Genomic DNA, 27,236 nt, shown 5'->3' on the forward strand with positions numbered 1-27,236 from the left:
TCGGCGACCCAGGCGATTCTCCCAACCGGCGCGGGAGTGGAGAATCCCACCCCTGGTGTCCCGGTACATGAATCATAAAGTTAGTATGCAGGTACAGCCAGTGAATGGGAAGGCAAATGGAATGTTGCCGTTTATTGCAAGAGGAATATAATATAAAAGTAGGAAATGTTTTACTGCAGATGTACAGGGTATCGGTGATGCCATATTTAGAGTACTGTGTGCAGTTTTGCCTCCTTATTAAAAAAAAATATGTAGCTGCTTTAGAAGCAGTTCGGAGAAGATTCACTGGACTCATTCCTGGGATGAAAAGCTTATCTTATGAAAATAGGTTGAACAAGTTGGACTATACTCACTGGTCTTTAGGAGAATGACAGGTAATCTTATTGAAACATATAAGATCCTGAGGAGACTTTATAGGGTAGATACCCAAAGTATGTTTCCTTTTGTGAGCGAGACTAAAACTAGGGGATATAGTTTAAAAATAAGATTTCAAACTGACTCAGAAAAATTATTTTCTCCCAAATGGTATTGGTGTGCGGAATTCTCTTTCGCAGTAGGTCGTGGAGGCCGGTCATTGAATTTATTTAAGGCAGAGTTTGGTTAGGTAAGGGAGTCGAGGGTCATGGGGGGCAGACAGGAAAGTGGAGCCAAGACCACAACCAGATCAGTTGTGATCTTATTGAATAGTGAAGCAGGCTCAAAGGGCCAAATGGCCCACTCCTGCTCCTATGTTCCTAATTAAAATATAATTTAGTTTCTACTGAGTGCAATTTGTCTATGAATTTATGTTTACCTTATGTTAATTTTGGCTCAATTGTTACAGTGCGCGTTTTAAAAAGTGATATTTTTCCACTGGGGACATTTGGGAAGTTCGGTTCTTTCACGTTATCAATCCCCACAGGGGTCGGAACAGTTTATTATTGACGGAACATTTTGAGGACATATAACAGACCAAATGTTGTTGAACATATAAGGATGTGTAAGTGAATGTAATTATTAAAGAGCAAATTAGTGCAATTTTAGGGGATTGAAGTGACACGCGAGTTGGGAATTTCCAGAACTTGATTGCTTCACTCAGCCATTTGATTTGCACAGGCAGCATCTCAATCTTCACGTTCTCATTATTTAAAAGTACTTGCACATTCATTGTTCATTAATCTTGCTGCAGCAAGTTAGGGTTGGTAATAAAGAATGTATGTTCCCTTTATAATGATTAATACAATAGCAATCAATCTCTCTTTCCAGGAAGGGAACCATTTAAACTATTTAGTTCTTTAAAAATTCAAATATTTAATTTGTTTAGCTTTATTTATACTTTCTTTCTTGTACCCAACCTCTCTTTCACTCACTTTATTTCTTTCTGTACATAATTATTTTAACACAGCCACTAAATTCCATTGGTTTCTCTGTTGTTTCTGTTTCTTTCTCAATTATTAAATCATGACAGTTAAGGAGATAAACTGCTGGCGCCATCATTCACTGAAATTTTCAATGTCTTTGTTGCTTTCCCCATGTCATTAGCAGCTCACATTTTGAGTAGGTTACAGCGCAAGAAAAAGTCAAACTTAAAGCAACCAAAAAACGACTCAGCAGATGCCCCAAGATGCCCCACTACAACAAGATTTGGCCCAAATAAAGTAGCATTTAGGCTTTAGTGCCTCCAAAACATAGATATTGGATTTTACTTCTACAAAATGAGTTTTTAAAAAATTGTTTGTTATAATTTCAGTAAGACTGGACTTATGTTTTTGATACAAAGACAAAATACTGGATGCTGGAAATCAGGAATAAAAACAAAAAAATGCTGGCAATAACCAGCAGGACTGGCAACATCTGTGCAGAGAGAAGCAGAGTTAACTTTGCAGGTCTGTGACGGTGGTTCTGATGCGAGGACACAGATCTGAAATGCTAACTGCTTCCCCCTCCACAGATGCTGCCAGACCTAATGTTCTTGATTACCTTTTTGGATCCATCACCTCGGTCCAGTGCATGCAAGTGACTATGTTTTCCAAGGAGAAAAAATGTAGGATCTCTGCTTTCTCCACATCACATAAAACAATTCGCCGTGTGTCCGCAAGACTAAAGGCTAAAACTAGTAGAAAAACAAAGAGGATTTATTATAAACAAATACAATTTAACAACCGTGCGAGGTCATGAACTCTGGTGCCTTTGGTGCTTTACCTTTTCCATCAGGTCTCCATGCTAATGATGTTACTTCTTTGCCTGTGTTTTCATTAGGTGCCAAGCTCCACACACGCTGAAAGTGTGCAAGACGATGAAGCAAAACCTAAAATTAAACAAAAGATTTTTATGGTATCCTTTTGATATATTGAGTGTCTCACCCAGTTTTACATTCTGTCCACCAATAGTTATGTTGCAGTATAAATTAGTAACACATTACAGATTATCTGCACAATTGGCAATACAACCTGGAAAAAAACCCAGAACCCTTACAGTACAGAAGAAGTCAATTCAACCCATCATGTCTGTGCTGGCCGAAAAAGTGCTATCCAGCCTAATCCCACTTTACAAATTTTGGTAGGTTGCAAGTGTTTCAAGCATATATCCAACAATTTCTTTAAAATGCAGGTAGTACCGAAAATGAATGATGCATTTAAAAAGTGGAAGGTCATCTGGCCGTGACAGCATTCATCCTGGAGCAACAAGAGAAACATTCCTTCTCTAATTTCAGAGACTCTGATCATAATCTTTGATTACAATAGTTGTAGCGAGAACTCCCCTGCTCTTTTTCATAGACATTCATAGAATGCCATGGGAATATTCACATCCACCTGAGGGTGGATGGGCCTCGATTTAATAGCCTACCTAAAAGCAACATCTCCAAAAATGCAGCAATCCTTCAGTACAGAAATTCTCTTTCAGCCTTTCTAACCTCACTTCTCACCTTCCCATGTATTTTCAATATTCATGTTTTCTTTAGCAACCACTGTTATCAGATGTTTTATCAAATGCTTTCTTTATAAGCTTCAGTTGCCTTTCAATCCATATCTCTACAAAAGTCCATTATTTGATGTACAAATCTGGAATTAAAAGTCTAAAGATGACCATGAAACCATTGTTGATTGTTGTAAAAACCCATCTGGTTCACTAATGTCCTCAAGGGAAGGAAATTTGTTGTCCTTATCTGGTCTGACCTACATGTGACTCCAGATCCACAGCATTGTGGTTGACTCTTAAATGCCCCCTGGAATGGGCAATAAATGTTGGCTCAGCTATTTATCAAAATGCCCCCATCCCATGAACAAATACAAAAGAAACTCTCGCTTTGCCTTTTATCCATCTCATACTTGAAAATTCCCTGCAACTGACCCAAACTAATTTAAACAGGATCCCTTCTTTCTTCACTGAACATTGCCATTTCCAAACCAGCAGCACATCACTTGATATAATTTACATTGTGGATGCTCTTTTCAAAATTCTCATACTTCCACATAAACTCTTCACCCACTTCATTGCTCAGAGCCAAATCAAACAATCTTTCTGTCTTTTTTGGGCAAGTTGCACAGGTTTTAGGAATCAAGCGGAGCTTAGTACAGGATGGCAAACAGGCAATTTAGTTTTGGGTGAATTTAAATCTATGGGCACCTACAATTCTGAAATGTTATATATTTGCTATCCATCACTTTCTCAAGATTAGTATCTATTTTTCATTTTACACAAGTTTAATTCCTTCTAAATTAAACCGATTTACAGTCAACTCATAAAAATAGAAAGTTTGTTGTTGGCACTTTCACATCAAGGTTACCCAATCAATACTGTTGTTTGAGCTGAAAATGAAAATGTAATTCTGTGCAGATATTCTAAGCAATAAATACAGGCATCATATCTAGCATTTATAGAAGGGCAGTACAAAATGTTTTTAAAAATGGGTATGTCCATTTTACTGACATTGTGCTTCCTACAGATTGTAACATACTGGGCGAGATTTAACACGCAACCAGAGTCCTGTTTTGGGCGCGGATAGCAGGGTCTTTCTCTGGGACCCTGCTGCCAGACAAAACTGGCCTCGGTCGAAAACGCCTCGCTGGAGCCACCTCACTTCCTGCACTGATGAGCTCTGCAGGAAGAGATTGGGACACCGTTTTTAAATGCTGCCCCGATCTCTCAAGCCCTCTCGGACACCCCACCTCGACATCCGAAACCCCCCCCAATGCCCCAACTTACCTCTTAGGGGTCCTCGAGACTCTCCCACCTCTTAAGAGGGGGGCACCCACGACCGATCTTTGGCACGAGCAACCTGGCAGTGCTCCCGTCAGCCTGGCAGTGTCACCCAGGCTGTGCCATGGTGCCAGGCTGGCAGTGCCAAGGTGATTGGGTGCCAGCGCGAGTGCCAGAGTACACCCTGCCCAGAGCTGACCAGCCGGGAGCCTTCAATAGTGTGGGAGGCCCCTTTAAGTCTGGTCCACATTTGTGGGGACCAGTGTTAAATGGCGCGGACTCCCAGGCATGGGGGTTAGTTCCTTCAGGAGAATCGGGTGCCAAAATATTTAAATGAGCCTAATGGGTAATTTAAATATGTTAATCTGGATCGGGCCCAGCAAGGGCTCGTGCCAGATCGCGATGTCTCGCGAGAACATGTTAAATCTTGCAAGGCATTCGAAGCATCGCAACGGCCTTGCGGTTCCCAAACCAGGTGTGATGAAGCCATTCAATAGTGCCCACTCTCTTTTAATAAGTTTCTACATTTCTAGAACCAAAATAATAAATGTATCTCTGTACATTTCAGATATCATTGTCCCTAGATGCTTTAAAGTGTTTGATATTCCCAGCCATTGACACGAGAGAAGGTAAACGTGTAGGATGGGTTGGAGTGGGTAGGATGGGTTGAGGGAGGTAGAATGGATCGAGGGAATTGGATAGGCAGTCGAGAGTGGGGGGAGAGGGGGATTAATTGGAGGGTGGTTGGGGATGGGGAAGTGGTGGGGGTCAGTATTATAATTACCCACCTGACTGGTTAACTATAAGTTCTAACTTTCTTGGGTAACTAAGAGAGTCTGAAACATCCAAGTCCCCAGTTTAAATCAGAGTATCAGATGGGTCCTACTGCAGGGAAATTGCCCATCGGAAGTTTGAACTTACCGGGCAAATCCTGTCCAATCTTTGCATGGATTTCTGGAGCATGGAATAGTGGATGGATCCACAGCATATTTTCTAAGGTATCTCCCAGGTACAACTCCCCTGCCTTGGAGATTAGAAGTTCTGTGCCATATCACTCCCATCCTTCCTTATAATGTTCAGTATGAGAAGTTAAGCAAAGAGGAATCAAATGCTTCAGAGCATGTTAATATTAAATTCAGACGTTAATTTCTGGGAAACACAAAAACACTGCCAAATCACTGCATATTTAGTGTATTAAAATCCATTTTTGATTTTACATTACTCTTCTGTATCTTTCTCCCTGTTTTATATATCAACCACAAACCAGATGTATTTTCTACAAAGAAACAATCATCAAAGAAAGCTAGTAATTGGTTAGGCACCTGAAACTTTGAAGTACTTTACAATTTGCAAAATTCTCTGAATTGAGCTTGCGCGCACTCAACATTAGACTTTGCAGTTTTAGATGGATACATTGTCATCATGGCGGCAGATAAATACGTTGTCCATTAAGCCTTATCTCTATAAAGGAGAAAATCATCTCATTTAGCTGAAATATTGACATGGCAGTTGTGAATTATCATCGTCAAACACTTAATTTTTTTTACAAGGTAAACACAACAACGGCAACGCCATTTTTCCATGATCTAGACTTGCAATAATGTTATAAGCAATACTGACATTGCATTTAAATATATGTTTATATTCATATCAAATTATGAATCCATTTCCAGAAGAAATCAGTTAGTTACCTCTCCAGTTTTGTTAGCGAGTGCAATGAGGTCCCGCTTAGGGGACCACACCATGTAAAGTATTTCATTGGGAAGTTGCTTCTCTCCAACCTGTCGAAATGCTGGCATGATGATTCTGTCAGTAAAGAAAAAGAATCAGTGCCAATCACTGAGATTAAACACAACACAGCTGTAAACAACAGAAATGTGAAGGGTATTACATTTAGAAAGAGTGACAAAGATTTCAGACTGTGTTTGCTTTACATAATATCATCTGTCAGGATGGTCTGAGTGCCATATATGAGGACGAGCAATCTCTTATTTAGATAAGACAGGGCTATTAGTATACAACATGCTGTAAGTACAATTAACACAAAGGGTTAACTAAATAAGAGCAAAAAAAAGTGTTTGTGGACCTCTAGATCTCACTATACACTAATCCAAACAGTTACCCAACGTCTTGTCAAACTTCACCCTCCTCCAACAGAAAACACAGATAACGGACAGCGAGCTAAGACAGTCCAAGTGGAATACAAAACCTCCATCCCAAGATATTGCCTGCGGCCAATAACTACTCAGACAACTCTGATGTTCCCCAAAATAGCATGTTTCCTACTGAAACCTTTCCACCAGGCCAAACAGATAGTCAGTCATCTTCTCAAGACACTTGAGAAAAGTGCAATTACACCTTTCTGTTAAAAACCCATAGACCCCATCCTCTGGACATCTTATGAACCTGCATACATGCTCAAAAGTGATCCCAGACACCACACTGGCCAGTGGCATCCTTAGCTTAGCCCACATTGACCATAGGGGATCATGAGGGGACAATTATTGCAGAGGCAAAACCAGATGTCGAATCATTGTTGGGGACCATTGCAAAAGCAACTACTTTCCTTTCTGCTTTGTATCCTCCCTGAAAGCAAAGATAACATTTAACCAGGTGAAACTGAATTATGTCTTGTGTAATCAGGTGAATAGCCTTCAGACACATGCTGAGGAAATGGATTAGACTCCCTCAACATTGTGCTGGGCAGTGAAGGCCCAGACAGGGACGCCTCCATACACCTTCTCCAACTCCTCAGCAGAGTGCTTTAGCTTTCAGAATGAGGGCTCTGACATCAATGGAGAAGTCGCATACAAAATATTGCTAAATGCCACTGACATTTTACTCTAGATAACTAATCGTTCTGCCTCATTATCCAATTTTTAAAAAAAGATGATAACTTTCAGGATAGCAGATCAACTATTTCGAAACTGAGGGCATGAGCTTTGCCAACATATTGCAAACAATACCCCATGGCATGGTCAGTGTCTGAATCTAAATACGTTGGGATAGTAGTAATACTCAGAAATAATATAGAAGCAGAATGGACCAGCAGAATGAGGACAAGGGGATGTGAGGAGAAGCTTTTTCACCCAGAGGGTGGTGAGAGTCTGGAACTCACTGCCTGAAAGGGTAATGGAGGCAGGGACCCTCATACCATTTAAGTACATAGATGTGCACGTGACGCAAACACATACATTGCTATGGGCCAAGTGCTGGAAAATGGGATTAGAATAGGTGGTTGTTTTTGACCAGCGCAGATGTGATGGTCCAAAGGGCCTTTTCTGTACAGTGGATCTCTATGACTCTACAATCATTTATGCTTGATTTCTCATCAACATTTTCACCTACAAACAGTTCAAAATAATAATTTCAAGTAGTCTCATCAATTCTTGGAGTAACTTTAGCAACTTGGGAGCATGCAGCCTCAATGAAAAATATTAGTGTGAAGGAGATTTCATGAAGCCCTTTGTTATTCTTTGGCCAATAAAAAACGAACTGGTGAACAAGAGCTTCAATCTCAGGTATATTTCTCTTTCATTGTAATCACACTAGCACAATGATGGCTTTCATGGATTTTCAAAACAAATTGTCCATTTGTAAACTAAACAGACTTACCACAAAGATAATGAATGGCAAGTGAACGAAAGGGGACAAAGAGATGGCTGAAAATCTGAAAGCAAAGGACAGGTTGAAAGGAAGTTTTTCAAGATGTAAATATAAGTGTGTCTCATAGGGATCAGGATTAGCGCTGCTCTTTAATGAATAAGTTATGATTTGGTCTGAAGAATTGAGGCAATAATACTGAAATATGCTCACAATATCTTGTAGAGGTATTTGAAAGAAATAATAACATTTGTAGGATGCACATAACAACCTCGCATAATAGGCTGATAGGTGACAGGTGCAGTTCAATGTAGCAATTTGGAGTAATAGAGTTAGGAAACAAGAATGAGAAAATACACATTCAAGGCTAAGATTTTAAATAGAGTACAGTGGCAGAGGAGTCTCAGTGTGCAGGTACAAATCATTAAAAGTGACAATACATGTAGGTAAGGCCAATGGAATTGTGGCTTCATATTTAGAGGAAGAGGCAGACCTTGATGTTTGTTAGGCTACAGCTGTACTTGATATAAAAGCAGTGGAAAAGGTAGGGCATGGATTAACCAGAAGATAAGAGGAATTAAAAGAGCATTGAGAGATTAAACTTCTTTCCAGTAGTCCGATAAAGGCATAACCTGATAGAATCTGCAAGATTATTTTATAAGATAACAGTTAACGAGAGGACACTTGTAACAAGGTGGTATAGTGGTTATGTTACTCGATAGTAATCCAGAGGCTTGGATTAATGATCTAACAACACGAGTTCAAATCCCACCATAGCAGCTCAGGAATTTCAATTTCATGAAATAAAATTTGGAAAAGTTATCAATAATGGTGATCATAAAACTAAAAGATTATTGTAAAAATTATCTTGTTCATTAATGTCTTTTCGGGAAGGAAATCTGCCGTCCTTATCCAGTCTGCCCTCTGTGACTCCAGACCCTGAATGTGGTTAAGTTTGAATTGTCCTCTGAAATGACTGAGCAAGTCACTCAGTTTTATGTGAAGGCAGCTTACCACCACCTTCTCAACAGCAATTAGGGATCGCTTCTTGGACTTTTGGCTAATATCAAGCACCAGATCAAACCCAAGATGAGGTGCAATGCCCTTTCTTGGCAGCTTGGATCTTGTATATCTCTCTTGTGGAGACCATGAATTGGATTCAATTTGAATTTTTATTGTTTTTTGGAGCAAGCAATGAGATGGATTAAGGGTTTACCCTGTCCACTCTGCACATTGACTTTGTAACCTTAAGGATAAAAACTATTTTTAAAAAACAGCAATTAGAGATGGGCAATAAATACCAACTGCACCAATGATATCCATATGCTGTGAATAAAAGAAAATCATAAAGAAAACTAAACCTACATTCCATTTACAGAGTGGTTTGAACATGGAATTATCTGCCACATCGTTGCACATACGGACATATGAAAAAGGAGCAGGCCATTCAGCCCCTCGAGGCTGCTCCGCCATTTACTAAAATCATGGCTGATCTGATTGTAACCTGCATTCTGCCTACCTACCCAATAACCTATCGTCCCTTGTTTATCAATAATCTATCCACCTCTGCCTTAACTTCCACCACATTTTCAGGAAGAGTTCCAAAGACACATGACCATCTGAGAGAAAACAATTTCACCTCATCTGTGTTGTAAAAGGGCGACTACTTATTTTTAAAAAGTGACCCCTAGTTTTAGATTCTCCCACAAGAGGAATCGCCCTCTCCACATTCACCCTGTCAGTACTCTTCAGGATCGTATATCTTTCATTCAAGTCACCTCTTACTTTTCTAAACTCTAGTGAATACAAGTCTAGCCTCTCCGACCTTTCCTCAGAAGACAACTCACCCATTACAGGCATTATTCTGATAAATTTGCTCTGAAATTCTTCCAACAGGTTTACATCCTTCCTTAAATAAGGTGACCAATACTGTACATTGTACTCCAGATGTGGAGCCCTGCACAACTAAAGCATAATTTTCCTGCTTTTGTATTCAATTCCCTCGCAATAAATGATAACATTCTACTAGCTTTCCTATTACTTGCTGAACCTGTATACTAATCTAATGATTCATGTACTAGGACACCCAGATCCCTCTGCACCTCAGAGCTCTGCAATCGCTCACCATTTAAATATATTTTAAAAAATTCTTCCTGCTAAAATGGACATTTTCCCACATTATATTCCATTTGCCTGATCTTTGCCCGCCCACTTAACATACTATATCTTTTTGCAGCCTCGTTAAGTCCTCTTCACAACTTGCTTTCCTACCTATCTTTGTCATCAGCAAATTTGGCAACCATCCCTTCAATCCCTTCCTCCAAGTCATTTACATAAATTGTAAACAGTTGCGGTCCCAGCATGAATCTCTGCGATATACCATTTGTTACATCTTGCCAACCTGAAAAAGACCCATTTATGCCTACACTCTGCTTCCTGTTAGCCAGCCAATCTGCTACCCCCATACCATGAACTTTTATTTTCCACAGTAACCTTTGTTGTGACACTTTATCAAGTGCCTTCTGGAAGTCAATACATCCAGGAACATGTTACTTCGTCAAAAAACTCTAATAATTTGGATTAACATTATTTCCCTTTCACAATACCACAGCGCCTCGGTCTGATTACCTAAGCTTATCCAAGTGTCCTGCTATAACTTCTTTAAAATAGCTTCTAACATTAACAACAGATGTTAAACTAACTGCCCTGTAGTTTCCCACTTTATAGCTTCCTCAATTTTTGAATAATGGAGCCACACTTTAGGATAGATGACCAGGCATTAGAGATTATGCAGAGATTTACAAGGAACTTGACTGGAGTTTTATAAAGCTCTGGGTAAGACACAATTAGAGCATTGCATTCAGTTCTTATCCCAGCACTTAAACAAGTGATGGTACCGCCAGCCTCTCTAATGGAGAGGGTTCTTTTGTACGCAGGATTGGAGTAAGGGAGAATTTCTGGTATTTATGTATGGATTATGTCAGAGGACACAGTATTCGTGGAGGGGGTTAAGGCCAGGTGAAGTTGGGGCCCATATTAGATTATAAGGTGTGGAGTGAGGCCACGTCCACATGCACAAGGATTGGTTTAATCCAACTCAAAGTAGTTTATCTGGCACACCTGACTCAGTCCAGAATTAGTTGCTTCTTTGCAGGGCTGGAAGACAAGTGCAAGTGCTCCATGTGCACATATTTGGATCTTGACACAAGCTTGTGCGCTTCTGGGTCTCCTTCTCCTTCTTTAGCACCATGTCGCCGATTCGGAAAATTGAGCTGGAGCCCTGTTCCTTAGAGGCCATATTTGGGGTACGCCGGAGCTGCAGACAGGCACGGGGGCATATGTCCTGGCCTTCGCCTCGCTGATTGCCCGGAGGCGGGTACTGTTGCAGTCAAGGTCTGCTTCTCTGCCCAGTGCCTCAACGTGGCTGAGGGATCTGATGGAGTTCCGATACCTCGAAAAAGTCAAATATACTGTGAGGGGATATACCGTGAGGGGAGCAATCGAGGGGTTTTACCAATGATGGCAGCCGTTCATTGATAGCTTTAAGGAGTTGGTCACCATTAGTTGTCAGAGAGAGGGAGGGGGGGGGGGTGGAGGAGGAGGAGGGAAAGGGGCAGACTATGTTTGGGGGTTTTGTTCTGTTGAGTATGATTTGGTATTATGTAAAACAATAAATCTGAATAAAAATATATTTTTTAAAAGTGACAGTCCTGAATGCACAAAGGAGGTTTACCAGAATAGTTCCAGAGATGAAGGATTCCAGTTACAAATCAGTTTGGAGAAGCTGGGGTTGTTCTACCTGGAGCAAGGGATATTGAGGGGAGATTTGGTTGAGGTGTACAATACAATGACAGTTTTTATAAGGTATACAAGGAAATACTGTTCCCATTAACTGATGGTGCAAGGTCTAAGGAGAACAAATTAAGGTTTGGGGCAAGAGATGCAGGGGGAATCTGAGGAAGAATCTATACAATGAGTGGTAATGATCTGGAATTCGCTACATAGAGGCTGGTGGAAGCAGAGACCATCAATGGTTTCAAAAGGAAATTGGATAGGCACTTGAGCAAATAAACATGCAAGTTTTAAAAAAATTTAGAGTACCCAATTCTTTTTTTTCTAATTGAGGGGCAATTTAGTGTGGCCAATCCACCTACGCTGCATATCTTTGGGTTGTGGGGGTGAGACCCACGCAGACACGATAAGAATGTGCAAACTCCACATGGACGGTGACCCGGGATTGAACCCGGGTCCTCGGTGCCATGAGGCAGCAGTGTTAACCACTGCACCCCACAAATGTGCAAGCTATGGAGAAGAGCCTACATAGACTCAATAGGTCAAATGGCCTCTTCCTGTGCCATAAATGACTATGTGACTCTAAGAATGGGGATAAAAAACTTCAGTTTATGTGGAGAGATTAAAGAAATGTGGGTTTCTCTCCTTCAGAGCACACAAGGGATTCAATAGGTTTTTTAAATCGTGAAACGTTTTGATCACATAAATGAGAAACATTTCTGGTGGAAGGGTCACTAACCAGAGGGCACAGATTGAAAGTAATCAACAGATTGACAGTAATCAACAAAAGAACTGGGGGGGGGAGGAGAGAAGAGAGAGAGAGAGAGAGAGGGAATTTACATAGCAATGTTATAATCTGGAATATAATGTCTAAAAGGTTGAATTCCCTCAATAATTTTCAAAAGGATTCTTTTTCATACTTGAAGTACGAGCAACTGCAGATTCCTCACCTTAAATCTATGCCCCCTGGTTATTGCCACCTCTACTAAGGGGAAAAGTTTCTTCCCATCTACCCTAACTATATCCCTCATAATTTTGTACACCTTCTTAAGGTCCTCCCACAACCTTCTCTGCTCTAAAGAAAACAATCACTGCCTATCCAGCATCTCTTCATAGTTGAAATACTCCAGCCCAGGCAACATCTTGGTGAATCTCTTCTGCACCCGTTCTAGTTCAATCACTTCTTTCCAAGTGTGGCAACCAGAATTGCACACAGTTACCCATCTTTTCACTATAGCCCAACTATTTTTTTCCCCTTCAGATAATTAACAAATTTTTTTGAAAGCCCCTGTGAATCCACTACACCTTCAGGCAGTTTGTTCCACATCATAACCACACACAGCACCAACTTGTTTATTTTGCCAATTGCTTTAGATCTGCTTCTCAACCCTTCCACCAATGGGAAGTTTATCTCTATCTACTGTCGAGATTCCAAGTGATTTTGAACATCTCAATGAAATCAGCTCTCAACTCCAGCTTCTCTAATCTATCCAAATAACTGAAGTCCTTCATTCCTGGAAATCTTTCTCAAATATTTTCTCAGCCCTCTCTAAAATCTTCACTCCTTCCTGAAGTGTCATCTCCAGAATTGGACACAATGCTCCAATTGCGGTCAAACCAATGTTTTATAAATATTCATCATAACTTTTGTATTCCACACATATCTCGATTTGCAAATCAAATAGGAATAGAATTAAATGGCAGAGCAGTCCAAGATGCCATGTGATCTACTCCTTTTTCTCAAGTTCTTATAAACCTCAGAATCCAGTATGCTTTAAACACTTTCTCAACCTCCTTTGCCACTTTCAACAATGTGTACATATATACCCAGTTATGTTTCTGAACTCCCTTTAGTATTAAACTATTTATTTTAAATTGTTGCTTCTCATTCTGTCAATCAAATACTTATCTGTATTAAGTTTCAGCTTCCACTGGCCCACCTCCATGCTCTTGAAGCTCATCACTATCCTCCTCACAGTTTACAATACTTCCAAGTTCTGTCATTTGAAAATTGTCCTGTATAAGTCATTCATATATCAAGAGCAGTGGTTCCAGTACCAACCCATGAGGAACCACACTGTATTCCCCCAATCAGAAAACAACCATTCACCATTGTTGATTCCCATTACTCAGCCTATTTTCCATCCATATTACCACTACCTATCATAGATTATGCCATGGTCTTCAACACTTAACAAACCTATGATGTGATACCTTATCCAACACCTTTTGGAAGAGCAAATATACATCAACCACATTACCCTCACCAACCATCTGTTATTTCATTAAAAACCCTATTAAGTTATTCCATCTTGGCATGGATATATTTGTTTTGATAGGAGTGAAGCACAGATTCACCAGCATTGTTACTATGGCTCGAAGGGTTACCAGTAGATTACACAAATTTGGCTTCTGTTTTCTGACATGTTAAAGGACAATTTGACTCTGAGAAGTTTGAAAGGAATTAACAAGCTAAAAAGAAACCTTTAAGTTGGTCAAGAGAACATAACTCAGATGTCAGGCCATTCTGGTGAGAAGCTAAGAAACACTACTTCACACAGAGGGTGGAAGAAGTGTGAACATTTCTCCCATTAAAAAAAAGTAGCAAGCTCAATTAATTTAAATCCGAGAGCAACAAAATCTTACTAATTCAAGGTATTAAGGAATAGAATCAAAGCAGGTGGATGTGTGATCTCCCTGGTTTCTGCTGTTTCCATGTTGCTAATAAAAGACAGGGATTGCCCGTACAACATGCACAGATCGTACATATCTGTAACTGACCCACTGCGCAATACATTTGCAGTATTATTGACCCATTAGGATATTTATTTGGCTGAATGCACCAGACAGGTCACATCCTTAAGAAGCGCCTGAGCTGCCACCCTGGGGAGTGAGGGCGGCCTCGCCTGAGGTTGGGGGCTACGCCCTGAACTTCCCAGCCGCCGCCGGTCACTGCTTACTGAGGATAAATCTAGCACGCCGGGAGCGGGTGTCCTGGCGCACCCAGCAGCCGGAACAGCCGCTCTTTTTACCTGCGTCCGACTCCACTCAGCGGCGCTCACTTTCAAATCGGCAGCACGCATGCGCACTCGCTCCCCGCGGTGGTACCGCGAGAACAGAACACGGCTCGCGGCTGGATGGCTGCGCATGCGTCTGGGCCACGCACGGCCCGGGGGGGGGGGGGGCGGGAGCGAGGAGAACGCTTCTGCGCGTGAGGCTGAGGCTGCAAGCGTGTTGGGAAACACAGGGCAATGGGCAAGGATCCCCCCAGTAGCAGGAAGCTTTCAATTACTCATTTAGAATTAATACATCCATCCATCTGTACCAATATGAGTGCAAATGGTACAACGTTAAAGAGATCATGGAAGGGATTCTCCGTCCAGCGGGTAGCGCAGTGGTTAGCACAGTTGCTTCACAGCTCCAGGGTCCCAGGTTGGATTCCGGGCTTGGGTCACTGTGCGGAGTCTACACGTTCTCCTCGTGTCTGCGTGGGTTTCCTCCGGGTGCTCCAGTTTGCTCCCACAGTCCAAAGGTGTGCAGCTTAGCTGTATTGGTCATGATAAATTGCCCCTAGTGGCCAAAAAGAGGAGTTTGGGTTATGGGGCTAGGGTGGAGGCGTGTGCTTGAGTGGGGTGCTCTTTCTAAGAGCCAGTGCGGACTCGATGAGCCGAATGGCCTCCTTCACTGTAAATCCTATGATTCAGCAGCGCCGGAATTGGGAAATGCCATCGGGCGGAGAATCACGCATCAGCCGAAAATCGAGATCAGCAAAGGAGTGGCATGCTCTGGTGCCTCGACAGCGGCATGAATGCATTCCACGTTGCATGCCAGCGTGGGCATGCAAATTGTACAGTAAACGCTGTGGGCATATTGTTAATGGGCCCGACTGGCAATTTCCGGGCCCCCCACAATGCTCCACCTCCACCAGAAGGGAATTATCAACGGTGAGGTTGACTTGTATTTAAAATTGGGAAGCAGGCGCCATGGCTGCTGAGGGTATGAAAAGTGTCCAACATTGCTATAGTGTGCTGACAGTTGTGCCGCTGTCCAGGGGCTTCTGCCAGGGCTGGGGTGAGTAGCGAGGGTGGGGGGGTGGGGGTGGGGGTGTGGTCGGGGTGGACGGGTATGGACCACCATTGTCCAAGCCTGCAAGGCAGCCATCTGGCTGCGCACGCCGCTGACTGACCATTGTGGACTTAGCAGCATGGGTCATATGGGTGCCTCCCCAGGCCACCCTGCCTAGATACCCCCTGGCCCCAGCCAACCCATACTTCAGCGCAACCAGTGGCCTCTTTTTGGCTGGAATGAGGGTGCATGGGGAGTGGAGTGAATGCCTATCTGTAGCTACTGCTTGTCAGGGTCTCCAGCACCGATCCTGACCTTTTCGTATCACATGCCGGCATGCATTGGAATTGCACTAGATCCATGTGGCACCTGTACTAGGCCATTAGGTTGTCCTGAATCGCTCTGAGACCGGCACCATGAACGTAGAACACTCGGGATTTAGTCACAGCGTCAGCAATTAGTAATTCAAAAGGAGAATCCAGCCACAAATCTGTACACAGGCTATTAGTTGCTGGGGTCAGATTAGGTCACTTGGCTAGACAGCCGGTTCATGATGCAGAGCAAGACCAGTAATGCAGGTTCAATTCCTGTACCTGCTGAGGTTATTCATGAAGGCTCGCCTCATCAACCATGCCCCTCACAGGTGTGGTGATCCTCAGGTTAAATCACCACCAGTCAGCTCTCTCCTCAAAAGGGAATGTCCAAATTGCCCTTGGTGTTGGGTGGAGGTGTTGAGTTTGGGTATGGTGCTCTTTCCAAGAGCCGGTGCAGACTCAAAGGGCCGAATGGCCTCCTTCTGCACTGTAAATTCAATGATAATCTATGATTAATCTAGGACAAAGGTTCGGCACAACATCGTGGGCCGAAGGGCCTGTTCTGGGCTGTATTTTCTATGTTCTATGTTCTATGAAAGCAACCTATGTTTATCTGGGACTATGCTGACTTTGCCTTTCATTACTTACAGCACAGCTTCTGAGACCTTAGGATTCATTAAACGGAAGCACCAAGACTGGCTTAAAAATGTCATAGAGAAGCTTCTAGACAAAGTAAACGTGCACAGATCTTATATATCTGACAAGAAATCACCAGCAAAGAACAGCAGATACCATTGTGCAGAGGATTTTTTAAAACAATGTATTTTATTCCAAACATATTCAAAAGTACAAAAACAAATAAATCAGAGAACATTCTCCACACCTCGCGGTCTACAGTTTGTACAAGCTTTTCCCCCTTTCACCCCCTCCCTCACCCCGCCCTGCGATGAACAATTCCTCAAACATGGTGATGAACTGTCCCCGCCTTGTAAGTCATACAGGTCCCCCAGCCAGGCCAACACCCCCCCCCCCCCCCCCAACCCAGCGGCATTTTCGACCACCATTCCAGCATAATCCTTCACCAGGCAACTAGAGAGGCGAAGGTTACAACACTGGCCTTCCTTCCCTCCATCAGCTCTGGCATTTACGATTCCCCAAAAATCGACGCCATAGGGTCTGCCCTGGCCTCTACCCACACAATCTTTGCTGGTGTCCTGAACATCCCCTCCCAGTATCTCTCCAATGTCTCACAGCCCCCTAAATATATGCGCGTGGTTTGCCGGTCCTCACCCACACTTCTCACACTCGTCTGTCACTCCCTGGAAGAATCCGCTCATCCTCACCCGAGTCATAGGCCCCCTTTGTATCACCTTGAACTGTATCACTCATCCTCACACATAAGGAGGTTGAATTCACCCTGCACATTGCCTCACTCCATACTTCCCATCCTATCTCCACCCCAGCTCCTCCTATTTCTCCTTAATCCTCACCACCTGCATTCCCCCCTGCTCCCCCAGCCACCTGTATAGGGGTTTATGGTTTTTAAATGTTTATTGTTTCCGCTGAATTACTGGCAAATTACAACTTAAAATGTTGTAATGCCAATACCAAATTTAAAGTCACCCTTTCAATTGTAGAATACATCTTTTGATGAGTATTTTGTTTCCTTGAGAAATACCTCACAGGATTCTCAATTCCAAATTCATCCTATTGTTACAACACAGTGCCCACACCAATGTCAGTAGCATTCACAACCAATTTAAATTATTTGTCATAATTTGGTACGGCTAACACTGGTGCTGTTGTCAACACATTTCAAATGTTGGAATGCAGTTTGGAGTCCTCCAACCAGTTAAATTTCTTGTTCTTCTTCAAGAGTTCTGTTAGTGGTGCTACCATATTGCTAAAGTTCGGCACAAACTTATGACAAAATTCACTTATTCCCAGAAACCTTAAAATCTCTTGTAGGTTCTGGAAACTCCCAAATGGCCTGTATTTTCGCATCTCATGTAGCCATCTGACCGTATCCCATGATATGTCCTTTAGCAAATTCACTTTTTCCAAATTCATAACTAGACTGGCTTCTATTAAGCGTTCAATCAGTTTTTTTAGGTACTGCAGATGTTCTTCCCAACTTCGACTATACATCACTCAGTGTACATCACCGAATCTTAAATGTACACCACACAATGACTCAGTCCTTGAATAACTTTATTCGTTAGTCTCTGAAATGTTGCAGGTGCATTCTTCATTCCATACTTTAAATTGATAAAGTCCATTTGGCGACACGAATGCTGAAATTTGGTACAAAGGTACTTGTCAATATCGCTTTAACAAGTCTACTTTGGTAATGAGTTTAGACTGTCCAAACTCTTTCCATGCAATCATCCAATCGTGGCATAGGAAACAAATCCCTTGGTGATGGCATTCACTTTCCTGTAGTCCACACAAAGTCTTTGTGTTCCATCAACCTTTGGCACCACTGCAATAGGTTAAGTCCAATTACTAGAACTCATTCAAAAGAGTCATTGTGGAGCAAGTATTCAATTTCCTCTGTACTTGTGATAACTTTGCTGGATTTAACCTATATGGATGACGCTTTATTGGAACAGTTTCACCGACAACTACATCATGCATTGCTATCTCCGTTCTACCTAATTTATTCCCAGAAATACATTTAGAAGATTGCTGTAACTCTCCCAATTCGCCTCGGCTCTTATCTGGAAGATAACAGCCAGTTGTTTAAAAATTTCCAGTACTTACTCACTACCCAGATGAATTAGAGGAAATTCACTCTTAGAATTTAATTCTTCCTCTTTTTCCTGCTTCATTACTATCAAGACCTCATGCTTGTCCTAATCTCCTCTCTCCCATTACTTAAGCATGTTAATTACAACATACTCTGTGAAATTTACATCTATCTGGTGTGCGCACCAGATAATTTACTTGACTCAGTTTTCTTTCAATCTAATATGGTCCATTAAATCTAGCTTTCAATGGTTTGCCCGACACAGATAATAACATTAGCACTTTCTCCACTGCTGCAAGATGAGTCTGTGTTCCCCTGTGAGCCATTGCTTTCCTTCCCTGTTGTGCTATCTTTGAATACTTCCTTTCCACCGCACAAACCTGTAAAGATCCTACTTCTCCCTGTCTGTCTCTTGTATTTCCGTTTTAATTTCTGCCATTCTGCTATTTTAATTTTTGTACATGCACAGAAATTCACCTAAGCCTTTAAGATGGACCTCGCCTTTAATTTAAAATTCTCCGACCCCCTGCCGGGTCAGAGAATCGCCGGGGGGTGGCGTGAATCCCGTCCCGCCACTCCGACGCTGGCTGGCGAATTCTCCGGCGCCGGTTTTCGGGCGGGGGCGGGGATTGCGCCGCGCCAGTTGGGGGCCACTGGCAGAGGCCCCCCCCAGCAATTCTGAGCAGCCACCCATTTTCGGGCAGTGCTTTGTGGCGTCTGCTGTCTCCTTGAGCGTGCCATCACTGAGTTTGCGGCGCTCCCCGTCTGGAGTCATGTCCGGCTTACTTGAATCAGCTTTGGCTTGTCGATGCTCCCCATCTGGAGCCCTTTCTGGTTCACCTGAATCAGCTTTGCTTTCTTGATGCTTCCCGTCCGGAGTCACTGAAGGTTCACTTGAGTCAGCTGAGATTTCTTGATGCTCTCCGTCCGGAGTCATTTCAGGTTCACTTGCATCTTCTGAGGTTTCTTGATGTTCCACGTCCGAAGTCAGAACATTCAGGAATGCATTTGCTTGTGGAGAGGCTCGAGCGAATGAGGTTTGAAGTAACGTGGTGTCACCGGAGTCACCAGTAGTCTCACTGTGATTGTCGAGTGCCTCTGTATATTCTAGCTGAGGTCTGTCACGTTGCACATCTGGTATGGGAAGTGGGATGCCGTCGTCACTTGTCTCACACACAGTGGGTAGAGCCTCAGTAGCTTCTTGTCGTTCACTTGAGCTGAGTAGACCGTCAAAGTCTTCTTCTGGTGGCTCAAATAATCTGTAGTGGACTGTCATAGTCTGCTTGCTGTACACTTGAGCGTGGCAGACTGTCATAGTCTTTCTGTTGTTCGCTTGAGCGTGGCAGACTTGCATCGTCTGCTGCTGGTTGCTCAGAGGAAGTTGCTAGACCCTCATGGTCTTGTTCATGCAAGGACTGCGCTTTGGCGTCTTGCATTGCTTCTATCATGGAGGCTGTTCACGAGCTCGCTGTGGAGGCTTGTGTCACTCCCTCTGTGGAGTCTTGCAACGTTCCCTGTGTGGAATCGTGCATTGGTCTCGCTGTGGAAACTGTCATCACTTCTTGTTCATGCAAGGACTGCACTCTGAAGTCTTGCGTTGCTTCTATTGTGGAGTCTGTCCACGAGCTCGCTGTGGAGGCTTGGACCCTTCGTGGTGCGTGGACCACTCTCCGTGTGGAGTCAGGGACCCTTTGTGGTGCGTGGACCACTCTCCGTGTGGAGTCAGGGACCCTTCGCGGTGCGTGGACCACTCTCTGTGTGGCAGCAGGCCGCTCTCTGTAGGCTTGTACCGCTCTCTGTCTCTTGGCGTCAGGCCGCAGCATAATCCTGCACTCACGAATCGGGATGTCGTATATGCTGGGCTGTAGATTCCCGAATCCGAAGAACTCGTCGTCGGGGTTGTCAATGTGCAACACGTCTAGTTGCGGATCGGATTTGGTACTGGGGTAGCCTCCCAAGGTGAAAGCTTCGGCTGAGTCGGTGTTTTCCAAGACTATATCATCACGTTTTGTGTCGGAGCTGGCATTGGGCTTGCGATGTCCAAAGAAGAATTCAAGGTCTGAGTCATAGGGCGCAATTCTCCGATGTCGCGCCGTTTGGGAGAATCGCCTGGGGCGCCATTTTTTCCCGTGACACCGGTCCAACGCCCTCCCGTGATGCACCCAAGCGGCGAGATCGGCACTATCTAGTTCTGCGCGGCACAGTCCGGTGAATCGCCCGAGACACCCAAAATGGCGATTCTCCACCACCCCCGCTATTCTCAGGCCCGGATGGGCCGAAGTCCCGGTGGCGTGACCCCAGTTCACGCAGTTGCCGTTCACACCTGCTATTTAAAGTCGTCAGCCAGTCGTGCTGGCTGACGCTGAGCAGTGAGGAGGTGAGCGGACTGTTCCGCAGCTCCTGGAAACCGGGTCGGCTTCCCCGAGAAGGCAGCGAGGGGGGGGGGGGGGCTGAGGGAGAGTGTGCAGGTGGGAGGGGGGTGAGGGAGCGGAGTGCAGGTGGGAGGGGGGGGTGAGGGAGAGTGTGGATGGTATCGTCCATCCGCGGATGCCACATGTCAGCTGCCCTGATATGGCAGGACGGTGACGAGGACACGGCCGCAGGTTGTCGCGTGGCTGATGGGCACAGGCGACTGGCACACTGGTGAGGAGGACGGTGTGAACTGACCGTTGGACGCATACAGTGACCGGGTGTTAGGCTGGCTGCGTGTCTGCAACGCGACCATCCCACCGGGGCACACAGGTATCCCATACAACCCGGCTGGCGAGGTGTGGAAGAACCTCCATGTAACATATCGTTTCTCTGCCTCCCACCACCCTCCTGCAGGTCACCATGTATGCCAACCAGGCAGCGATGTTCACTGCCGTGGTTGGAGCCGCAGCTCTGGAGTTTGCCATCCGGCAGCGTAGACTGCGACGGCCCACAGTGACTGCAGATGCAGCAGTTGCCGGTGTAGCAGAGGGGATGGCCGCGGAGTGGCCCGTCGTCGCCGCGCAGGCCACAGGCGCTCAGGACCCGAATGTACAGTGGGATGCCGAGGGGAACATTGACCCCCCAACGGCGAGGACTGCAGAGGAAGTGCTTGGGGGGGAGCAGGAGGAGGAGCAGGAGGATCCACTGATGGTGGTACCTGCGCGCCACAGGCGTCCAGCAAGTCCGAGGGTGTACCGTGACAGAATGTCGTTCGAGGCCCTAACGGACATCACATGCAGGAGGAGACTACGGTTCAGCAGGGAGATGGTCGCACATATATGCCACCTCGTGGCGCACCTCGCACCACTTGGAACTGGTGGAGGACACGCGATACCAGTCTCCGTCAAGGTGACGGTGACCCTAAACGTTTATGTGACCGGTTCCTTCCAGGCGCCGAGCGGGGACCTATCCGGGATATCACAGGCATCAGTCCACAGGTGCATCAGGGCCGTGGCCGACGCCTTGTACGCCATCGCGGACAGGTACATAAAATTCCCCGATGACCGAAGACATCAGGAAGCACGGGCACGTGGATTCGCCAAGGTGGCCGGGATACCGATGGTCCAGGGTGTCATCGATGGTGTGCACATCCCCATGCGCCCGCCTGCAGACAGTAGGGAAGTGTTCATGAACAGAAAGGGCACATACTCCATTAACATTCAGGTAGTGTGCGACCCCCACATGAAGATCATGCACGTGTGTGCAAAGTACCCCGGCAGTGTGCATGACGCCTACATTCTGGCACAGTCATTCATCCCCGCAATGTTCGATGGATGCCCCCCCCAGCTGAGGGGCTGGTTGCTCGGCGACAAGGGCTATCCATTGAGGTCATGGCTGCTGACGACAATACGGAGGCCTCACACCAACGCGGAGAGCCTATACAACGAGGCACATGCAGCAACCAGGGGTGTGGTGGAGCGGTGCTTCGGCCTGCTGAAGATGCGCTTTAGATGCCTGGACCGATCCGGAGGGGCCCTGCAGTACCGGCCCGACAGGGTCGGTCGCATAGTTGTGGTCTGCTGTGCGATGCACAACATAGCCATGCAGAGGGGTGGTGCCCTGGCGGAGGAGCCAACGCAAACGAGGGGGATGGGGAAGAGGAGGATGCGGAGGAGGAGGATGATGGCGTGCATCAGGGTGGGGGGAGGGGCGCAGGACACAGACACTGCCCGGCAGCTCGTTACGCCCAGGAGGCTGCACGACGGCACCGCCGCGGACAGCGGGCACGCGACGCGTTGGTGGCCGCACGGTTCACGCACTGTGGGGGTGGGATTTGTTGAACACTGCCACTTGCACCGTCACTCCTGTACACGGGCACCACACAGCAACCCCCCCCGCACCACCGCACCGTGTTCACGGCACCAATTCCACATCACCTTACCACTGCGGCACTACGGGATTGCACAACATTGATGATTGGGTAAGCGGGTGTGATCAGTGCCATGTTGAAGATGACAGCCCGCTCTGCGATGAGCTGTGAGCTCAGATTCGCCAGCCGAGGTCTGACTCATGGCTGTAGCTGAACCATGCACTCCGGTGGTCACAGCCTTCGTGACGGATATTTCACCACATGTCCGTGGGGTGGCTGGCGTCGGCGTGCCGAGGACAACGATGTCCGATTATGGGAGGCTTGGGGGAAAGGGACAGCACATCCGGAACAGGCCTTGAACCGCTCGTATACCACTGCCCCACTCGATCACCCTCATGAGCCCCCTGGCACCGGACATAACAGAGTCTTACAAGTCAAATTCAACAGTGAGTTTATTTGTGTGATTAACATAGATGCCCTTCCCCCTACAACTAAACTGTGCCCTGCACCCGTGCCAACTTATTATGTGCCTAACATCTTGGCCTTACGGGGCCCTACCACTACGTCCAGGTGTGTTCCCAAATGGTACAGCAGGAATGGAGGTGGACTGCTGAGAATCACGCCCTTCGACATGGCTCCCCGTCGGCACGCGTTTCCTGGGGCGGCCCGGCTTTGATGGGCCAGGCTGCTCGGCGGGTGAGCTGGATGGCGTTGTGCCACCCTGACCTGCCCGCTGCCCACCAGATGCGCCAGGGACGGAACGGGGGGAGGCCGAGTGTGCCGGGACGTCCCTTGATGGAGCTACCGGGACGGGCCCCAGGACCTCCTCCTCCCTTGGGGAGCCCGGTGGCCCCCGGGCCTCACTGTGGGACGGAGATGCGATCGGAGACATGCCCCGTCGCACCACTGACACCTGGCACTGCCAGTCCTGGAGGCCTGCTGCGAGATCGACCACGGTCCGAATGTTCGCCGAGACGGAGCCCAGGGAGTGCGACATTCCTGCCAAGGACTGTGCGATCTCAACCTCTGAGTGCACCACGCCATCCATCACGTGCGCCAGGCGGTCAATGCTCTTGGCGACTGACTGCTGGGACTGTGCCATCGCTTGCTGGGACCGGGCCATGGCATGGTGAGACTCGGCCAGGGCCCGGAGGGCGGCGGCAATGTCGTGTTGGCTCTGGCGCATGGCTACCAGTGAGAGGGCAGCCCTCTCCTGGGCCATGGATGACGCGTGCACGGTAAGCCCAACGCTTTGCAGAACGTGACCCATGGCCGAAACACTTTCACCCATTGCCTCCACCGCGGACGCCACCCGTGCGGTGTCGGCCTGGGTGGCTGCGATGAGCGGCACCACTCCCTGCTCCTGGACGCGGATGGACTCCTCCAACTGTGTGTGCAGGTCCTGGAAGATGGCCCTCATCCCGTTATTCAGTCCCTGGGTGTCCACATGCATCGGTTGTCCGGGTGGGTCAATTACATCCAGGAACCCGGGAATCGTCTGGGCGGCAGCTGTTTGCTGGGCCTGGGCTGTCCTCAGACCGTCCAGCCGCTCGGCTGCTCCAAACTCCACCTGCTGTACTGGGTCGGATGTGGGGTGCGCACCAGACAGTGACCCGGGAGCCTCATCACTTATATGCCCAACCGAGGTGAGTGTCTCTGTGATGGAGGGTGGTGTGGGAGACAGCAGTGCCGCAAGCTCGAGGTCATCGTCCTTTAGGAAGTCTGGTGTGTTCTCCTCCCCCTCATGGCCCAGCGCAAGCTGCATGCCGGCCGTGTCGTGTTGACCTCCAGGTGAATCCACGGAGTATGTGGCCGTGATGTGCGCTTCTTCATCAATATCCGCCCTGTGCCCCTCAGTATTGTCTCTCTCTGTGGTGTGAGCGTCCCGGTGCAGTGGCATGAGTGTGAGGGGGGGAGGGGATCGAGGCTGCAGTGGGCAAAGTGTGAGGGGGGCGATGACGGGTTGGGGGGGGGGGGGTGGTGAGGACATGCAGGGTTGTCTCACTTGCTTCTGCGCCTCCGACCTGGCATGTCGCGACCTCCCGGGTGGCGGAGCCCCCAGCGAGGTCCAGGGCCCTCTGCTCGTGGACATTTAGCGGGTGCAGCACAGGGGAACACCTCTGGTTCTCAAACGTTCACTCTGGTTGTGAGCTATCTTGTCCGGGGGGGGGGGGGGGGGGGGGTTGGAAAAAGCATCTCAATTAGGCGGGCATCATCAGGGCGTGCAGATATAAACTACATTTATGCTGGTTCAGGAGACAGCACGCCATGGCATCGCTCCAGGGGGTGTCCCGGGGCTCATGTGGGTCGAGTAAATCGTTGTGCACCTTGATCCCCCAAACCCCCCCTGACCCCCCCACTACCCCCCTGATGCCCCAACCCCCCCAAAACCCCTGACCCCACCCACCCCCCCTGACGCCCCAACTCCCCCCTGACACCCCCCACCCTCCCTGACCCCCCACCACCCCCTCTGACGCCCCAACCCCCCCACCACCCCCCCTGATGCCCCAACCCCTCCTGACCCCGGTGTCCGTTCTGTGCTCCACCTCATCCAGCAGGGTGTCCAGGTCCGTGTCCCGGAACCTCGGTGCGGCTCGTCGGGGCTCAGCCATCTCTTGTTCTTTCTTCTACTCCGGGTCCTTCTGTGCGTGGATCGCGCCATTTATGACGCAGCGCCGCGTCATTCGGGCGTCGCGCGGTGACAACGCGGATTTCGCGACACGCCCCCCGAGTTTCTCGCGGCCCCGATCCTAGCCCATTTTCGGGCCCTGAATCGGTCGAGATCGGGGCTGTTTCGCGCCGTCGTGAACCTCGACGGTGTTCACGACGGTGTGGGCACTTAGTCGCAGGAGCGGAGAATCGTGCCCACAGTCTTCAAGGACTGTATCATCTCTTTGGGCGGTGCTAACTGCTTGTTGCAGGGTTCTGTGGAGGTTACTTTCAGCTACTGGTCGAATTTCAGGCATTGTGCTGTCGTTCCAGGTGAAAGAATCTTGTTTTGAGGCTTTAAATTTTATTTTTTAGTGTTTTGGGACATTTCCCCTTTAAGTGGGCGTTGTCCGGTGCCTCTGATGTCATGAAGCGTGTGACGTAGTGCGTAGGAAGCGATTGCGCATGCGCAGATCGATGGTCCATTACTTGGGGCCTTGTTCTCAACTGCGCATGTGCAGCACCTTTTCCAAGGTGGCTGCAATTCAAAACTACCGTTCGTCGCTGCAAGCCTACCTCGCGGTGAGTTTTGGCGCCTCTTTTACCTTTTCTTCTTGTATGTTCCTCGCAGAATTCTTGGAATTTGTCCAGGACTGCCTGGAAATCGCTCTTGTTTTGCCCCTTCGAGTATTTGAAGGTCTGGAAGATTTCAGTTGCTTCTGAACCCGCGATGGTAAGTAGAAGCTTTATTTTCTCTGCATCCGCCACGCCATCTAGGTCGGACGCTACCAGGTAGATCTCGAATCTCTGCCTGAACCAATGCCAGTTTTCATTGAGATTGTCTTGGTACCTGAGCTGCTATGGAACCGGAATCTCGAACATCATCTTGCCTGTTGCTGTTGCTGGTAGTCGCTGTTTGCTGAGTTTTAACTATATGGATTGAAACAGTTCCCTCCTGGAACCATGTTTTGTTATGCTCTTGACGTAGCATAACCTGCTTCCTTGATGTGCACTCTGACAAAGGAAGGTTCAGACTTGGAGATAGCTTTAACACATTTATTAAACTATTAACAATTCTCCTAGTTGGATTCAACGCTACTGTTAATCCTGCTATAGCTACTCAGACTGATAAACCAGTCTGCTACAATCCACGAGGTGGGTGTGATGTTAAATCAACCCTGTGTCTGTACTCACTGAGAGTCTCCACTGGAAAGAGACTGAGCATGTGTGATGTGTCCTTTTATATGGGTTGGTGTAATGCCCTCCTGTGGTAGTGTCACCTCTGTGTGTATCGTGACTGCCCATTGGTTGTGTCCTATATTACTGACCTATTGGTTGACTGTCTGTGTGTCATGTCTCTGGTGTTCCCTCTGGTGTCTAGCTAGGTGTAGTGTATGTACATTAACCCTTTGTGTACTTACAGTGATGTATATCACCACATATCTCACCTTTCTTTTGTTTTAGGCAAATATGACATATCACCCCTTTCCATCCCACGTCTGGACAGGTAAACCAACCTAGTAAACTCAAGGGAATACAAACCTTCTCTCAATAAGCTATCTCTGTCATTTAACCCCTTTAGCTCCAGTTTCATTTGGGTAAA

General features: G+C 46.7%; 1 protein-coding gene across 3 annotated transcripts in view; it reads right to left on the reverse strand.

The window, feature by feature from the left end:
* anapc4 (anaphase promoting complex subunit 4) overlaps nucleotides 1-14,680 on the reverse strand; it is a 115,623-nt gene extending 100,943 nt beyond the window's left edge. The window contains exons 1-4 of one of the 3 annotated variants that reach the window (XM_072496516.1): nucleotides 14,607-14,680; nucleotides 5,871-5,985; nucleotides 2,182-2,287; nucleotides 1,960-2,092 (exon numbers count right to left, since the gene is read on the reverse strand). In XM_072496516.1, coding sequence (XP_072352617.1) covers nucleotides 1,960-2,092; nucleotides 2,182-2,287; nucleotides 5,871-5,978 — 347 coding nt within the window. In that variant the 5' untranslated portion in view covers nucleotides 5,979-5,985; nucleotides 14,607-14,680. Of the gene's footprint in view, nucleotides 1-1,959; nucleotides 2,093-2,181; nucleotides 2,288-5,100; nucleotides 5,255-5,870; nucleotides 5,986-7,794; nucleotides 7,817-14,606 lie in introns of those variants that run through there. The other 2 variants (XM_072496517.1, XM_072496518.1) reach the window with 2 other exon arrangements.
* Nucleotides 14,681-27,236: the final 12,556 nt, after the last annotated feature.

The sequence above is a fragment of the Scyliorhinus torazame genome, chromosome 3 (genome assembly GCF_047496885.1).
Source record: "Scyliorhinus torazame isolate Kashiwa2021f chromosome 3, sScyTor2.1, whole genome shotgun sequence".
NCBI lineage: Eukaryota > Metazoa > Chordata > Chondrichthyes > Carcharhiniformes > Scyliorhinidae > Scyliorhinus > Scyliorhinus torazame.